This window comes from Trachypithecus francoisi, unplaced genomic scaffold (genome assembly GCF_009764315.1).
Source record: "Trachypithecus francoisi isolate TF-2019V2 unplaced genomic scaffold, Tfra_2.0 Lachesis_group13, whole genome shotgun sequence".
In the NCBI taxonomy this organism is placed as follows: domain Eukaryota; kingdom Metazoa; phylum Chordata; class Mammalia; order Primates; family Cercopithecidae; genus Trachypithecus; species Trachypithecus francoisi.
This window is the reverse complement of record NW_022681458.1, coordinates 72,028,391-72,046,997: the sequence shown is the minus strand read 5'-3', so window position 1 is coordinate 72,046,997 and position 18,607 is coordinate 72,028,391. Positions and strand designations below refer to the sequence as shown.

The 18,607-nt window shown below is 40.3% G+C and overlaps 1 protein-coding gene across 1 annotated transcript in view; it reads left to right on the top strand.

Annotated features, from left to right (window-relative positions):
- Positions 1–18,607, top strand: part of LOC117094878 (myosin-IIIb-like) — a 38,483-nt gene that overhangs the window by 8,639 nt on the left and 11,237 nt on the right. Inside the window, exons 3-5 of the mRNA XM_033231171.1 lie at positions 7,937–8,041; positions 8,287–8,386; positions 11,241–11,317. Of these exons, the coding sequence (XP_033087062.1) occupies positions 7,937–8,041; positions 8,287–8,386; positions 11,241–11,317 (282 nt within the window). The remainder of the gene's footprint in view (positions 1–7,936; positions 8,042–8,286; positions 8,387–11,240; positions 11,318–18,607) is intronic.

The following is an 18,607-nucleotide window of genomic DNA, read 5'->3' as shown; positions in this document are numbered from 1 at the left end:
TATTGTATGATGAAAACATGGGCAGGTTCAGTTCTAGGCTATCTTGATTTTTAATATGTCTGCAAGGTATCTGCCAAGTATGTAGCAGGGACTGATATACATGTCAAGTAAAAACATCTGTTCACCCTTTATTAAAATGTTGCAGAGCTCCATAATTAGAGTTGAATAGATCCTAATGTATTATTATCTTGATAAAAGTTATCTTCTTTCAGGGAAGCTGTTAATCTGTGCTTCCTCAGTTTTCCTTTCTTAAGAAAAGCCAGGCACAGTGGTTCACACCTGTAATACTGGCACTTTGGGAGGCTGAGGGGGCTGGATCACTTGAGCTCAGGAGTTGGAGACCAGCCTGGGCAACATGCAAAACCTCGTCTCTATAAGAATAAAACAATTAGCTGGGTGTGGTGGCATGCACCTGTAGTCCCAGCTACTCAGAAGGCTGAAGTGGGAGATTGGCTTGAGACTGGGAGGCAGAGGTTGCAGTGAGCTGAGATTGCACCACTACACTCTTGCCTGGGCAACAAGAACCAGACCCTGTCTCAAAAAAACAAAACAAAAACTGGACTCTGTCTCAAAAAAAAAAAAAAAAAAAGTAAACTGACTTAGGCAGCCACAATGCAGGGGATCACCTGCTGTTCACTAGTTAATTATTTCCCAAATTTCCCAAATTGCAGACTAAGTGCCAAGAGGAAACCTAGGGCTTTAAAGTAGGGATTTTACCTTGATAACACATACCTTGATAAGGTCAAGGATACTGTTGCAGAACTTTCTCCTTAATTCAGCCAAAGCTGGGTTCTTGTCCCATGACCAGAAAAGATCAGGTTTGTGGACACATAGAAGGGTGAGGGGCAGCATTTACTGGGCAAAAAGGAAAAAAAGAAAAATCTCAGAAAAATGAGATGGAGCCCTACAAACAGGCCCTCTACCTCACTGATGGCTTCCCAGGTCACCACATAAGCCGAAGAGAGCAGAGTGCTCCCCTGCATAAGGCAGGGATTCCCCATGGCTGTGGCGCCACCCATTTTCCCCAGTGTGCCTGTCTGCTCCGGTTTGCTGTGGGCATGCCCAGACGAGCCCTGGGCAGGTTCCCTCATCTGCACAAAAGCAATGGATGTAAACACTTGTAGGGCAGGTCAGAGATTCTCCAGGGACCCCTTTTTATTTGCCTAGGCATTTGGCTGTCTCATTCCCTCACCTGAAGAAGTCCATCTAACTGCCATTAGAATAAGGATAAGGGTAAGGATGAAGACCACTCTTAACTGCTTCCTGCTGGCAGGGGGTGCTCTTTTGGGAAAACAGCAGTCAGATCTCCCCCAGAGGCCTATCTAAGGGTTCCCAGCCAAAAGGGCCATCATCTGAGGCTCTGGTTGCATGACCATTTGGAGTTTGATGGCATGAAGGTGAGAAGAGATAAACTGGGTTATTAGAAAACATGTATTAAAACGAAACGGGGGTGAGGGCTAAGGATAGCTCAAAAGTCTTGAGGCCTTTTATGTTTGCACAGGAAGAGGGAGGCCAAAAGCCCAACTGGTAAAAAAAAAAAAAAAAAAAAAAAAAAAAGACTTTTACCCTTCTGCCAGCATGTCAGGCTTTTGGGCTCCCTTCCCCTGAGCCCAATCCTAAGCTAAGCCAACCAGTCTAAGGGTTGGGAAATTAACTCTTCCTAGTTTGAAGGATGCATCTGAGGGAAGTGTCCCATAGTGCAGAGAGGCAATTACCTATCAGTGAAGAGAGGAAGAGAAAGAAAAAAAAAGATTTTTTTTTTCTCAAAGGAGTCCCAGGGGTTCAGGATGCATTTGAAAGGGGTACAGACTGAAGATGAATGGCTACTCATCTAGAAAGAGGAGAGCAAGGCATCCCTGGTTCCCTTCTCTTCCTAGCAAATACATGGGGTACGTGAGGGAGAGAAAGTGAGCCATTCCTCTTTCTTTCCTCCATCCTTGTATCCCCAAGTTCCAGTGACCATGACAGAGTACTGCTCATGGTGTCAAAGCAGCCTTCACCCTTGTTAAAAGGGGGTCTAGGGGGTGGGAGTATCCACTCTTAACTACGTATGCCCTATCTCCTCTCCTGTCAGTAGCCTTTGAATTTCCTAGACCTCATTTATGCCATGGATAGTAGCATGACCTTTATCCATGAAATGGGAAGCTTGGCTTAATTGGCAGGAATCAGTCATGCTCACCTGCGCTATGCCTTTTAACTTCCATTATCATCTACCTCTGGATCCCTCAGATCCAGTTTTCTTTCCTAGGGCTTTGACCTGAAGCTTGGAATTGAGTTTGGGACAAAAATGTGCCTCTGAGATGGGGTGTTGCATGGACTCCTTATCATAAGCCAAATGCTAAGGTGAAGCTGTGGAACTGAGTCCTCCTCCAACAAGGGAGAGAAAAGGATGTCTTGTAACATGCCCAGATAACTGGTGGCTATAGTTATGCTTGCGAAGATCTGGGTGCATGGGGCTTGGCTTTGGTTAGTTCCCTTGGTCTTACTTTCCCAAGAAGGAAACCTCTGGGTGATGGGCACCCTATTTATACCCATCACCTGGCAGGATTTGCAGGATAATTGCTCAGAACTAGAATTTTGATCCAGGTTTTTACATCACCCATCCCTTTTATTCTTTCTAAGCTGTAGCTGGAGATTCCTGGTTGGTTCACAAGAACAAGCAGGGTTAGTCTAAAATGTAGGCAAAAACTTAAAAACAACTAATGAGTCTATAATTTAATGACAAATGTATGATAAGTTTTGAAACATAATTTCTATCTCTCCAGTCTTCATTTTTTGTTAAAAAAAAAAAAAATCATGATAGGACTGAGTTGTTCACAAAATAGACTTTAGTCTTATACTTGACCGGATTATTTGCATAAAGTACAGCAAGAATAATTGTTTCTATATAGGCCTTTTAGATTGGCTTTGATGGAACTCTGTTCCACAAGGAATTTCAGGTAAGACCTTTTATAGCTGAGCACAGCCATGGGTTAGTATCCTCAAATACCTGTGAGTTGGGTGATCCTCTCCTCTTAAGGTCCCAAGATAAACTTAGAGCTCCTGGTCCTGTCATAAAGTGACATTCTTTACTTACCACAGGTCAGGAACCCTATACAGGTACTGCATAGATAAGGGTGTGAGGCCAGTTTTCCCAAGGGGCTTTTATCAGCTCTGCAAGTCGAGCTTGACTCCTTAAAGGGAAGCATACCCTTCCAGTCAAAGCCTTGGAAAAAGTTTCTCCAACTGCATCCTACTGCAAAAGAAAATGGACTCTTATTGCACTGATGCAAACAACTACATTGCCATAAGTTAAGAATACTGACAACTAGTTTCCAAATTCTGGGGAAGCCAGGCAAAGAGAGAGAGAGAGAGAGAGAGAGAGAGAGAGATAAATATATGCTCCAAATTTTGTTCACAGGAGTATACCTTAATCATTAAAGGCCATAAATAGTTCAAAATAAGTTGCCTTGACTCTGAAAAAGAAAACAAGGATCAGCAACATTCCAAGCAAAAGTTGAAAAGATAGCTTCAGTTTTCTGTGAGTTCAGTCCATTTAGTTAACTCATTTTGTTTGATATTCATGAACATTTCAGCTCTTCATGAGTCCTATATGTTTTCCCTTTTTTCCAATGTCACAGTCTCCAAAGTTATCAGAAATCTGTATTTGAGAGCACCTGTCAGTCCTGTGGCACCAGAGTCCAGTTTATTATAAACTATCTTTTGAAAAGGACCAAAACAAGACAACAATTTTTGGGAATAACAAAATCGACCAGGGTAGTTACAGTTAGAAACACAATTGACAAAGAAGTTTGGGTATCTCTGTGGTTTACAATAACATAACAACCTTAATTATGATTGATAGCACATACATTAGACATTAGAATTTTAGAAATCCCATACAAGTTTGGAACAGACATTAATATTTTCATCAAAATATAACCTAAATATGATTGAACACCACTTTGGCAATTCCATGTAACTAAACATGTTAAATGATCCCTTTTACCTCTCTTTTGTATACTCCAGGGCCCTCTGGAGCATCCAAAAGCCAGGCGTCAGGAAAGACAATTTTGAAACTGAAATTTGATTTTGGGAAGCCTGTTAAATATGTTAGTGGTTTAAAACACTGAAATACAATTACAGATTACCATACGTTATTTATTTTGCCAAACGATGACTCAGAAATTTAAAAAAGCAAAAACCTTTCATAATCCTTTACTAATTTTGCTAAAGAACAGATTAGTGCCTTAAGAGTACCTTGTTGTGCTTTTATTTCAATGCTCAATTTACAGAAAAATCATATAATACCCCTTTGAATTTAGTCAATCTGTTCAAACATTGAATTTGTTTAAACCATCAGCTTTATTTTATCTAATTCAAAACAATCCTTTAACCCTAGGCAAGAACTTACATTTCCATGTCTTCTTGTAATCTTTTACTAAAAAACACATCTTACTGTCCCTACATACCTTGTATGTAAATCTATTTCCAATAGTTTCAATTACATATTATAATGGTAACCCCTAGCAATTTTAAGTTTAATATAAAACCTGGTAAGTTGTTTTAATTATGTGCTAGGTTCAGCCAGGGTTTGACTCCTTCCAACATAATTAAGGGTGTGGTTAATTCCATATGTCCCCAGGCCTTACCAATTGTCAAGCTGACAAGTTGAAAAGTTCTTAAAAACCAAAAAGGCAGTTTATAACCTTAAAACACTTAGCAAACCTAGTATCTGACCTGCATAATTTAGTTCACCTCTCTATATTTGAAACATCTGCATTTTACCAATAATCTTTAAGGCTGTTTTTATTTCTCAAAGATTAAAGTCACATGAACTAAAACATACTACAGCTTTTATCTTCCCTTTAAAAAAAATTTGATCCAAGCAGTTATCTTCCATTAGACCAATTAAATTAGAGCTCTTTTTTATAGACATCACACACACAACACATATGTAACTACACAGACAGGCAAAAGAAAACCCAGAAGCCATAAGATTTTCATTTGCCCATCTCCTATTTGGATTATTGGCCTCCCGGTGGAGCCCTTTAAGAGACAGGGCTAGGAAAACATGCAGCTTTTAAGGCCTAGTAAACAGGCATGACTGGGGGCAAAAACAGAGTCTGAGAGGGATCTATCTACTTTTAATTTCTGGGGTTCCATGAGAAAAACAGATTTCTTCCCAAAAGGGAGTAGTGCCTCGTCTGTTTTTCCCAAGGAGTCCCATGGTCCCAGTAGTTATCTGAAGGCCTGCCATGCATGCATTGGGAGTGGTAAGGCAAAATGGAGAAAAATAATTTAGTCAACTGAGGAAAAAGTCTTTTTCCAGCAAAGCAAGATCCCAAAAGAGGAAAAAGCATAAAGGCCTTTTAAATATACCATAACTTGGACATCCACTTTTAATTAAGCTGAGCACTCTCTAAGAAAATCCTTTTAACTCCCTTATTAACTGATTTTAGCCATGCCAAGCATCTAGTATTTCTGACTTTCAAACTTTACTAAGGTAACCTCACAGGTGAAACCAACAAGCCTCACTTAAGGTTATGATTTCACTGTGAGTGTATGTGGTATTTTCTAAGGAGATAAGGGTAAGCAATTCTTACAAAATTTACAACCTTTAAAGGTAACCCAGAGAAAGGAAGATTTAAGGAAAAGGCTAGACATTGTTCATGGTGGGGAAGAGAATCAGCAAATGGCAGAAGTCACACAGATATTAACTGGAAAGTACTCATTTCCTAAGCCAGGATTGAACCTAGGCATCCTTGTGAAATGAAAGAACAAAAACATTGCCACATGGTTACAGGTCACAATTCCAAGCACATAAAACAAGATGGAGGCCTGCAGCAAAGTTTGCTGTTTGACCATTCAGGAAGTCATGCAAAGCACATCAGATTGGCTACAGCTTAAGACCAACCTCACAAATCCTTTTTCATAATTAAAACTTTACAGAAAATATAAACCCTGATATTTGGGGTCCTGGCCTGGTAAAATGTTTTCAGAAAAAAAAAAAAAAAAAAAAGCCGGCTGGGTTCTGCGGCTCAAACCTGTAATCCCAGCATTTTGGGAGGCCGAGGCGGGCAGATCACCTGAGGTCGGGAGTTCGAGACCAGCCTGACCAACATGGAGAAACCCTGTCTCTACTAAAAATACAAAATTAGCTGGGTGTGGTGGTGCATACCTGTAATCCCAGCTACTCGGGAGGCTGAGGCAGGAGAATCGCTTGAACTCGGGAGGCGGAGGTTGTGGTGAGCTGAGATCACACCACTGCACTCCAGCCTGGGCAAAAACAGCAAAACTCCCTCTCAAAAAAAAAAAAAAAAAAGTCTGAGGGAAGAATCTCTTATTTTTATGCCAATGGGTTTCTCCAACAGGGAGAGAAACTTAAGAGGGCAGCTGGTGAGTCACCAGTTTGTCCATTCAGCCAACATTCCTGACCCCCAGGAATGACATGGTGGGGGGGGAGTGCATAATTTATCTACCCTCAGAAGAAGTCTGAGGACAAAAAGGCTTAGAAGCCAAAGGAAAAAGACTTTTTGGTTTGCATGTTACCTTTCCTCAAGCCCCACGTCTGGATGCCAAAAATGTTGCAGAACTTTCTCCTTAGTTCTGCCAAAATGGGGTTCTTGTCACATGACCAGGAAAGATTAGGCTGGTAGACACATAAAAGGGTGAGGAGCGGAATTTATTGGGAGAAAAGGAAAAAAAAGAAAGCAAAGTGAGATGAAGTCCTGCTAACAAACCCTCTACCTCACGGATTGATTCCCAGGTCACCAAGTAAGCTAAAGAGAGCAGGCTCCTCCCCTGCATAAGGCGTGAGTTCCCCGTGGCTCCACCCATTTGCCCCCAGGGTTCATGTCCGGCTCCAGTCTGCTGTGGGGATGCCCAGACAATCCCAGGACACGTTCCCTCATCTGCACAAAGCATCAGATGTAAACACTTGTGAGGCGGGTCAGAGATTCTCTGGGGACCCATTTTTATCTGCCTAGGCATTTGGCTATCTCAGTAGCTTTTAGAATCTGGTGAAAACTCTGCATTTTCTCCCCAGTAAACTGCAAGATGCATATATAGCATGTTGCCTACAATTTCAGGATATTTCCATGCTCTGCTCAAAACAGTTAAGAACCCTTGATTTAGGATGGCTTGTAGCAAACCCAAACCTTCACATTGACTTCTGCAGTTAGTAAGAGTTATCTTTGGAAATCCTTAAGTTGATGAAAAAGTACAATATAGCTGCTTTATGTATGTACTCAAACTTCAGTAAGATACAATATATGACAAAGAACAAATATGCAAGATAAAATTACAGTGTTTTTAATTACAGACAAGAGAGAAGAGCATAAAGTTGCTGAGAGCCTAAAATTGAACACTAAAAGGTTAATAAATGCACTTATGATGCAACTTCACTACATAAAATTTATCTGCAATGGCAATTCTAGGAAGAGCTGCTGGTTGGGTTTCTGATACCTGCTAGCACTGGAGAAATCACTGAAATTTATTCTCTGTCAGGTATCAAGGGCATCCATCTTGCCTCTTCTGGTTTTATCCTCAAAATGCACGTTAAAAAATAGACAATATTCACATAAAGTGAAAAATATCCAATAAGTTGCCATGATTACTTATATGCTTTTTCTTTCCAAAAAATTTTCTTTCTAAAAAATTTCTAAATGTGCTTTACATTTTATTTTTATTTTATATTTGGCAATTTAAAAGTTAGCATTTTGGACATGCACTTTCACTCACAAATCATCACTTCGAATAAAAAATACATACACAAAGAATTAGATTAGACTGGGTAATGGAAATGTGAAGTCTGAGTATTCCAAGCTAGAGTTTTGTAATCTGCAAATTTACTACATTGAATCAGTATCAGTTGGCTTTTCTTCTTAATTTCTTTTTCTTTTCTTTCTTATATGTGGTCTCCTGCTCTGCCTGTGTCTGGCATCTCTTCTCGCAGCTGTGTAATGGGGGCTCAGTCACTGAGCTTGTCAAAGGTCTACTCAGATGTGGCCAGCAGTTGGATGAAGCAATGATCTCATACATCTTGTATGGGGCCCTCTTGGTAAGAACATCTATCAAACGGGGTATGACAGCGAATGGGATGGTTTGTTTATTGCTTGGGTCCTTATTGCATATTAACAATGGGGAAACTGCCCTATGATATGCAAGAATTATTAACAGCAGGAAGGTGTAGCCAAATGTAGACTTTCATGAGACTTTTCAATACTAGGGTAATTGCTTTAAAATAAGCATGTAAATTTCCACTTTCTCTTTCTTGTTGTTTGGTGGTGATGGGATGCCATGCAGGGCCTTCAGCATTTGCACAGCAACCGAATCATCCACCGTGATGTGAAGGGGAATAACATTCTTCTGACAACAGAAGGAGGAGTTAAGCTCGTTGACTTTGGTAATGACTGCTTGTCGTTTGTTTTCTTGATGTGTGCAGTTTAGCCAAAGGGGACAGTTTATTGCAATCTCAGAAGACTGGGGCTTCTCTGCTACACCATAGGCTGAGGGACTTTTCCAGTCAAACACAAGCTGGAGGGGGTGGGGGCTCCAGATGGATCACCCTAGGAGATGCTGTTTACTAATCTATTTTCAGCTTTAGAAGCAATTTTATTAAAGATTGAAAATAAAAGTGTTTCAAAAGAAGAACTTGATGTAAAAACTTTTTGGTTTTCTGCTAAGAATTTCACATCTCAGGGCAATTGTCTATAATTTACATTTTGTCATTTCTTCTTTTGCATATGAAAAGAGAAAACAGTTTGGTCTTTCAAATGACTTTCACTAGCCTTAGGCATACTTATTCCCAGTGAGCAGAAGGTAAAATAGTCCTCTGGGCCTGGGAGCTAACATCCTTTTAAATTGTGTTTATTGCTGCTACATGTGAGGCTGGTTGAACTGGAAACATTAACGGGAGATGGAAGTGTGAGAGGAAATGCAGGGCAATATCACCTAAGGCCAGAGAACTATTAAATATCTCCTTGTAATATCATATGTTGATATCACAAAACAACAAACCATTTGGTTTTTTTTTTTTTTAAAGTTTATTGAAGGTTTAGTCTTCTAAATGAGTTCAACAATAGTACTTCAGAGTCATTGTTACAAATAATGAGAAAACATTTAGAGAAACACTTTAAACATGTTGTCAATATCATTATAGTAAACAAGACTGATTATTTTTGAAAGATATTTATGGTCATATTGCTAAGAAAGAGTTCAGCGTAAGCATGTATCAGTTTATCATTTACTTAGATGAAATTACTTTAAATGAAGTTGCTTTAGACGTACTGCTGTATTTTTACTGAAACACAAGCAAAGAAAAATAGCAGAGGGAGTATTTTGTGTAAGTCTTATGCTCCTCTTTATAAGGAATGATGTAACTCCAATAATATGCTGTATGTTTAACATTTGAAATGTTTTTTTCCACGTGATTCTGGGGACTGTAAATATATTGTGAGGGGAAACAGACTGGAAAGATGAGGATGGCATGGGAATTGATACTGATTTATTCACTCAGCAGCTTTGCGATTTGACATAGCGTAAGTGTTCTTAATCTTTCCAGTAGAAGGTTCCTGAACTTTCAGTGGCTGCAAAATAAATTTCTAGAAATTAAAACTAGAAAGGTATAGTTGTTTTTACCAAAATGGTGGTGGAGGAGTTGGTAAAATGGGAAATTATCTAGGTCTAATAGAGTTTAAAGAGCTTCTTGGCTCTCTAATAAAGAGAATGTCCACAGTTAACACAACAGTCATCCCCTAACAAAACAACTCACGAACCCTTGGCAAATCTATGCCGATGTTTCAAAGGTGTGTCCTTTGCTAAGAACACACAGTGTTCAGTTTCTAAGTTTTTGTCATCAGTGACTTTAGTGGCAACTCTGGTCATTCTCTTAAGGGCTATGTGAGACTTCTGTGTGGTATAAAAGAATACCTTACACGTGTAAAATGCTTTGCAATTTATAAATCATTTTCACATTTGTTCTCCTAGTTGGTCTTAAGAAGAACCCTCTGGCCGGGTGCGGTGGCTCAAGCCTGTAATCCCAGCACTTTGGGAGGCCGAGACGGGCGGATCACGAGGTCAGGAGATCGAGACCATCCTGGCTAACACTGTGAAACCCCGTCTCTGCTAAAAAATACAAAAAAACTAGCCGGGCGAGGTGGCGGGCGCCTGTAGTCCCAGCTACTCGGGAGGCTGAGGCAGGAGAATGGCATGAACCCGAGAGGAGGAGCTTGCAGTGAGCTGAGATCCGGCCACTGCACTCCAGCCTGGGTGACAGAGCAAGACTCCACCTCAAAGAAAAAAAAAAAAAAAAAAAAGAAGAACCCTCTGTGTTAGGTGTGACTGTTGTGATTATCCCTAGTAAAACTGAGGCTCCGAAGTGAAGCAATCACATAATTAGTAAAAAAGCATAATTGGGATGGACAACATTGATTCTTAATCCCGTGGACCTTTACGCCCTCGTGATATGAAGAAGAGAACTGGTTAAAGGACATAGGAGTTACATTAGAATTCAGGTCCTCAACATTGAGCCCCAGATAATATTATTAGTCATATTCTTTTTCCATTTGACAAACACAGCTTTCTTGCCAGGTTTCCAGGCTTCTAGGCAAGATAAGGCACTGAAGTCTTTTTATGTCTGTAGTGATGCTCTGTTAGAGATAGCGCACGCCGATCTTCTTTCTCCATAAAATGAAGCCCCTTATTAAGAAAGAAGTCATGTGAAATAATTTGGAAGTATAATAGGACAATATTTTGGATTGATCCTAAATTGTTGATATTTTTCTTTTGATTTTTGCAGTGATATAGACAGGGATGTCCGTTAGGAAAAAAAAAAAATCCTAATGATTTAAATAGAGTGATAAATGCTCCAGAGTTGTAGTTTGCCGGCTACAGTTAGTGGGCCAAATATGACCTACCGCCTATTTTCATATGGCCTATGAGCTAGGAATGGTTTTTACATTTTTAAATGATTGGGGAAAAAAAAAACCCAAAATATTTTGTGACATGTGAAAATTATATGAAATTCAAATTTCAACATCTATAAATAAAGTTTTATTGGAATGAAGCCACATTTATTCATTTATGTGTTTACTATGGCTGCTTTTGTACTATGGGAGCAGAGTTGAGTAGTTGTGACAGAGACCATATGGCCCACAAAGCCTGAAGTATTTATTTGGCCTTTATGGGAAAAGTCTGCCAATCCCTGGTCTAGCATCACACTTTGCTCACTTTTGAATTCTGATACCCTTTCCTTATAGGTGTTTCAGCTCAACTCACCAGTACGCGTCTGCGGAGAAACACATCTGTTGGCACCCCATTCTGGATGGCCCCTGAGGTAAGCTGGAAATATCTAGTTCTTTCTTTGCATGTGTTGAATGCCTTGGTACTATGCCTTTTAATGGGTAAGTCATATGCTCTCCAGAACTTTAGGGAGAAGAAAGTCCATTATCCTCATTGAACTGTAAGAGTGTTAGTTTGGTCAGTGATGCTGGTGAGATGTAATCTCAGAAAAGCAAGGTTAAGTCATAGCTATCCCATAAGGTAACCTCATGCAATTGGAAGGTGTCCCTCCAGAAGATGCAGCCCTCTCCAAGGGCCGTGGCTTGGCAAATTCATCCAGCCCTTGTATAAATTAGAAAAAGTCAACTTCCCTGGATAGATGCAGCGTCAGAGGTATATGGCTTTGTGAAGAGCCAGATTTCAGCAGCAACTGGCCTACAGAACTATATGCGGTGGCCCTGGTTGTTTTTTGTTACCAGATACATAGCAACTCATCTTGTGTGTACTTTGTTGGCTCTCTGTAGTAAAACTTGGGATTTATTCCTAAGTTCGGTTTGGCATCATCACAGAACTGTCTGGAAAATGACGCGTGTAGAAGTTTGGGGAACCTTCCAGCTAGATGAGGCATGCTCTGTAACACTAGTGCAGTTTAGTTCGTCAGGTCATTTAATTCCACAGTATGCTGACCTTTGCCTGAGAGCAGCTTTCTGGATTAAACAAATGGGTTCTTTTACTAAAAGGACTCAGATGGTCACCTCCCTAGATGTCTTTCCATCTCTGCATGATGGTATTTCCTCTCTGTCACTGCCAAAGTGGTCTCCTAACAAAGTAAGTGGTTCACACTAATCTCGGCTTAAATTTCTTCAATGATCCTCCTGCCTCCCATCATCTATGGCTCTTTCTTTCATACTTGAGTAATAGATAGGCCCATTTTAAACAAAAAGAAAAATGCTGCAAATTCCAGTGTTTATCTAAATCTTAAATATTTCTTAAATAGGTTTTACAAAACATAAAACTAGATATAAACTCCTTGTCATTTTTATTTGTAGAAATATAAAACCAAAAGAAAAAAATGTATTATGAAAAAACTATTATACAAAGCCAGTAACATTCAAGTAAGCAGCTTTAGTTTTATGAGACAAATGATACTGTTTTGTGAATCTCCATTGTCCTTTGCAGTGTGCTTATGTTTCAGGACACAATAGTATGGGTTATTTTGAGTCTGGCACACCTACAACCACGTACCATGTGGCGACTCAGTTCTCCTACTACTTTATTCCATTTCAGCTAGCATAATCTCTTTGTTCAAACAGCAACTTCTTTGATCTCCAACTGTTACATCTCTGTTGGCTTGATGCCAACTTAATAGTAAACATAATATGAACACTGTGTGACAAATGGTCATCCAGATGATCTAGAATATGTTTTTACTCCTCCTTCTCCCATTATTATTGTTAACACAATTATCACTGAAACAAAACCAAAAACATAAAAAGTTATCTAGGGACTTTGTGAACCCCACTTTGAGAAACACTGCAGGATAAAGTCAAAACTTCTTTGAATTGTGAATAAAGTTCTTAATATTCCAACCACTATCTATCCAGCCTTATTTCAGATTACTTCTCCCAATTTACTGGTTCTTAATGCCCCAACAGAAGTGAACAACAGGTGACTCTCCAAATCCCTACTGATGTGTCTTAACTTTAAACCCTTGGTGTACTATTATATCATCTGGAATGGCCCCCAGGCCTCTGGAAAATTCCTCCTTAATTGACAAGTTTCAAATGCTAGCTCCGCTGGGAAACATTCCCTAATCCCTTGCCCACATTGAGGCTCCTTTCCCTAAGTTTCCACCACGTCCTTACACCCTCCATTAATACAATATCACTACGGCACTGTAGTTGTTGGCAGGCAGGTCTCCCAACTGGACTCAGCTCTGGCAGGGACTTGGGATGCCTAAGCTCTTAATATAGTGCTTGATACAGAGTACATGCTCAAAAAAAAAAAAAAAAAAAAATCTGTTGGGCCAGGAGCAGTGGCTCATGCCTGTAATCCCAGCACTTTGGGAGGCCAAGGCAGGCAGATCATTTGAGATCAGGAGTTTGAGACCAGCCTGGCCAACATGGCAAAACCCCGTCTCTACTAAAAATACAAAAATTAGCTGGGTGTGGTGGCACACACCTGTAATTCCAGCTACTCTGGAGGCTGAGGCAGGAGAATTGTTTGAACCCGGGAGGCGGAGGTTGCAGTGAGTTGAGATGGCACCACTGCACTTCAGCCTGAGTGACAGAGTTAGATTCTGTCTCTCAAAAAAAAAAAAAAAAAAAAAAAAAAAAAAAAAAAAAAGTCTGTTGAATGAATGAATGCGTTGGTAAGAAAGCCAAAGGGTAAGATACACTTGGAGAACAGTTTGAGGATGTCTTCGCAACTATTGATACTAGCAAATTTCTCTGTAGATTTAGATCTGTTCTGAAAGGAAAGCATAACTAAGATCACTCAACTAATATTTGGGGTGGCATAACATGGAAGATGGTATTCCTGTTCTAATCTAGAGCAAATTGGTATTTTCAGAATCACAAAATATAATTAAGAGAAGCATTTTCTTGGCTTTGTACGTTTGTTAACAGGTGTTTGTGGCCAGGCGTGGTGGCTCACGCCTATAATCCCAGCACTTTGGGAGGCCGAGGCAGGCGGATCATGAGGTCAGGAGATCGAGACCATCCTGGCTAACACGGTGAAACCCCATCTCTACTAAAAATACAAAAAATTAGCCGGGCGTGGTGGTGGGCGCCTGTGGTCCCAGCTACTCGGGAGGCTGAGGCAGGAGAGTGGCGTGAAGCTGGAAGGTGAAGCTTGCAGTGAGCCGAGATTGCGCCACTGCACTCCAGTCTGGGTGACAGAGTGAGACTCTGTCTCAAAAACAAAACAAAACAACAACAGCAAAAAGAGGTGTTTATGACTTTCCAACTTTAACTGGGTTGAATAAAATATGTGGAGTGTTTCTATAGGGAACAGTTTGTGGTGAGCTTCTTTTTGCTGAGATTGCCTGGAAGTGGTTCCCCTGTTAGCTGGGAAAAGCCAGCACTGCATCCTGCCTGTTGCAGTGGATCAATTGAAGAGTAAGCAGTTTAAGGTATGGACACCTTGACAGCACATTGCAGGAGTGAATGTCTGACTGTTCAGGTGCAGGATTCTCTCAGGATGCGTGACTGTGTGCAGTATGCTCTGGGACCCAGGCTGCAGCTCTTGGGAATCAGGCCTTCACCATTCTCACGTTTTTATTTTCTAAATGGAGAAGTAGCTTTTCCAACAAAGTCTCTTTTTGCTTCATAATCCTCCATAGGAATGTCCACAAGAACGACCTTCCATTTTTCAGTTCAATTCAACAAACATTTATATTGTTCATGTGAGCAATGCTTTCAAGCAGTCCTTGAAAGTATAATCAGTAATGAATGGTTCAAATTAACACTGTCTTCATATGATGGCCTGTGTAGTATATTGATCCTGGTATGTTTTCACTTCTGCTTGTATGAATAAGTGGTCTTTAGATTAAATACAACAATGCATGCAATACCAATGCCAGTGGAATAAGAGCATTGCAGATGACTTGTGCTTTATTTTTAAAATGCAGCTGAGAGATCTTTGATCCTATTTTTGAGGAATTGAACAAAATTGTTTTTTCCCTTTTTTATTTCCATTTTTATTCCACAAGCTTGAGTAAGTGTAGTATTTAATTCAGATAGCTATTCTACAAACCAGGTAGCTAATGGAATGTGACCACAGTACAATCAAATGTTGATGAGCACTCAAGACACACAGTTCACTGGGGCAGCTCAAAGCTGCAGCATGAAATGACTATCATACTGTCAACACTCTCTACTCATGTTCTCTTACTACCTCATTTGGACACTACTAAAGTTGAAAGATACTGGCAGAGTAGTATCAACTCAGCAATGTAGAAGAGTTCTGTGGAATGCCATTAGTGTGTTAGTACTTTGAAACAATACTACTAGGGAAATAAATTGTTTAGCATAGTCAAAGGGTTGTAAAAGTCAAGATGACTACAATTTTTTTTTTAAGATAGGGTCTTACTATGTTGCCCAGTCTGGTCTCCAACTCCTAAGCTCAAGCATTCCTTCTACCTCAGCCTCCCAAGTAGCTGTTACTACAGGCATGCATCAACATGCCTGGCTTAAGATCAGAACAATTTTTTATAAACTAAACACACTGTATGTGAGTAGCATACTGTGACTACAAGAAAGATTATCTTAAAAGAGAAAGAAAAAGTGTCACATCGAGACTATTTAGCAGATTATCATGAGCAAAATGACTTGAACATTAGATAATTAAGTCTCTTATGTAATAAGATCAGAGGTAGGTTGTTCTGGAGTTTGTTAATTTAGCAGCTCATAATAACAAAGTCATGAAAACTTCAGATTTTTCAATCTTCCTGGCTATGAGTGCTGCAAACTGCGTGGCTTCATCGTTCAGGGACTGACTTCAGGGCAGTTATGACAACAGTGCCTGTGAATATCTGAGGGGCAGTAGTGGCTGCAACATGCCAGTTAGCCACAGGTGAAGGCACTCATGGTGCAACCAAACAGCAAGAAGTTAAAGTGGGTTTTCCTCGTCTCTTGGGGTTGAAGACTTGTCCACCCTGTATTTATTTCCCGGGTCTGCTCTAATCAAGTAGTACAAACTGGGTAGCTTTAAACAACAGAAATATATTATCTAACACTTCTGGAGGCTAGAATCTGAAATCAAGATGCCAGCAGACTCAGGCTTCCTCTGAAGCCTCCAGGGGAGGGATCTTGCTTTGTTTCTTTCCAGCTACTGGAGGTTTGCTGGCGATCTTTGGCGTTCCCTGGCTTGCAGCTGCGTAACTCCAGTCTCTGCCTTTGTAGTGCCACCGTGTTTTCTCTGTGTGTCTCTGTCTTCACATGACCATGTCTTCTTATAAGAACACCAGTCCCGTCGGATTAGAGGCCCACCCTACTCTAGTATGACCTCATCTGAATTCAACTAACTGTATGTGCAGTGACCCTATTTCCAAATAAGTTCACATTCTGAGATTCTGGGGGCTAGGACTTCAATGTATCTCTTTTTTGGAGGACACAGTTCAACCAATAACAAGCTCCCAAATATTAATACTTAGCCCCCTTTCTTTGTATTAAATCATTCAAGTTTCCAAGGTAATGAGTTCACTGTTTAGAACCTGCAGGGCTGCAGGTTATAGATGCTAGCATAGTTAGAGGGCTCAGCTTTGCCTGTTTACACACACATACACAACCACCTCCCCTACTCCACACACTCCACACGCATACACTGTCTGCACTCTCTCAGCCTTTGGTGTTTGAGACAAACATGGTTCCTTCTGAATGTACAAAGCATACCAAATTGCCTTCCTGTGTGGGCTCCCAACACCCCCAGACTTTTGTTCTCTCCTACCTACTTTCAGGCAAAGCATTTTAAAAATTATTATTATCTCCTGAGATGTTTGGCCAGCTCATGGTCACTTCCTTGAACCTTCTCTTTACCTGATTAAACTTCTCTGGTCTCCTGGCCTATAACTTGAGCCTGCATTTTACACACTTAAAAAAACCCCACAAAAACAACACAGTCTTCCTATTAGCCATGTTTATTATCTCTTTTCTCCTCCACTGTCTCCTGACATCCAATTTCTTATAGTAAATAATATGAATAAAAATATCCCACATTTGCATAGAATTTTTACAAATAGTATTTTAAAAGCACTATAATCTACCTATGAGAGTGCCATTTGGACATGATTACATTGATGTTGCAGATAAAGAATCTAAGGCACTGTCAGGTCAAGTGTCCATAGGCACAGAGTAGTAGGTGGGTAATTGTGACTGGAATCCATATTTTGTGACTCACTCAACTAAGGGATTTCCAATATAACCCATGTCCACTGTCAATATTGCTCAACCAATTTTTATATCAAACACATGCCAGGTAATATCCTGCCCTATAACAAAAGGGATACAAGCCTAGTTTATGTTGATTAATGGTAATGGCAGGGGAGTTGGGGTAGTTGATACCTAAAATACTTTTTCCACCATCACATATAGCAAAAAATTAAACTCAGTGCTTGTAAATGACCGAAACCCAAGAGAAAGAACCAATGTTGTCATTATCGTTTTTATCGAGGACACCAGTAGACTTTTAAAATAATGGCTTATATTTAGCTGATGTACACTGTGTGGCCAGGCTGGTTGTTAAAATATTAAACTGTTCATTCTGGATGGTAAATGGCAGCCATCCAGAGCCCCTTGAGTGCTCCTCAGCCACCAGAGGTGCCCTGTCTTTTACCCTGGGGCACTTCCGACCTCCTAATGATCCAGCAACTATGGGGGGAAAGGTCTGTTTGACAAGCAGGGATGGCCAGTGCCACATGCCTCCTGATTGTCAGATATTTTGAACATTACACTTGCTAAGCAGAGGCATAGTGGGAAGGAAACTTTCACTTACTGAGGACTGACTCTCTACCAGGGACTATGATAGGGGCTTTTAACATATTTCATTTTCACAACAGTTCTCAATAGTGGATGTTATTTTCTCCATTGTATCACAGAGAAAGTGAGGCTTAAAGAGCTATAGGCGGAAGCGTACCCAAATTCACATACCTAGTAAATATTGAAGCTGTTTGGCTTTTCAGAGAGCATGGGAGTGCAAGTCCCATTTTACAGATGAGGAAACCAAGGCAGGGAAAGGATACTTGTACTCTTTCACTTTATTCTTTCACAGTTACAGTGTGTTCGTGTGGGATATTCAGTGTGGAAAATGTGTCCCAGCTAACTGAGACAACAGTTTATATAACAAAGACGCACACGATAGAGTGTAAGTGTACTCTGAAATTGGAATGTGAGACACATCATTTTAAAAGATGCACGTGGCGGGGAGGGATGGCGTTGGGAATTATACCTGATGTAAATGACAAGTTGATGGGTGCAGCACACCAACATGGCACATGTATGCATATGTAACAAACCTGCACGTTGTGCACATGTACCCTAGAACTTAAAGTATAATTTAAAAAAATAAAAATAAAATATGCACGTGAAGGACCTATCACCTATAATTTATAGGTTGACTACACTTTGCAATTCCACCATGCATTAAGGATCTAGTATAGGCAGCATCTTCCCAAAACAGCTAAAGGTCTGTTTCTTTACTGGAAAACAGACTTGTGGATAAAATAAACATTTGCTTCTTTTTAGAAAATTTTTCCCCTCTTTACTTCCATCTGCTCATTGTTGCAAACAAGAGCTAATCAGCTGAGCAGAGAAACAGATGTGCTGTGACGGCTCCAAAAATGGGTCTC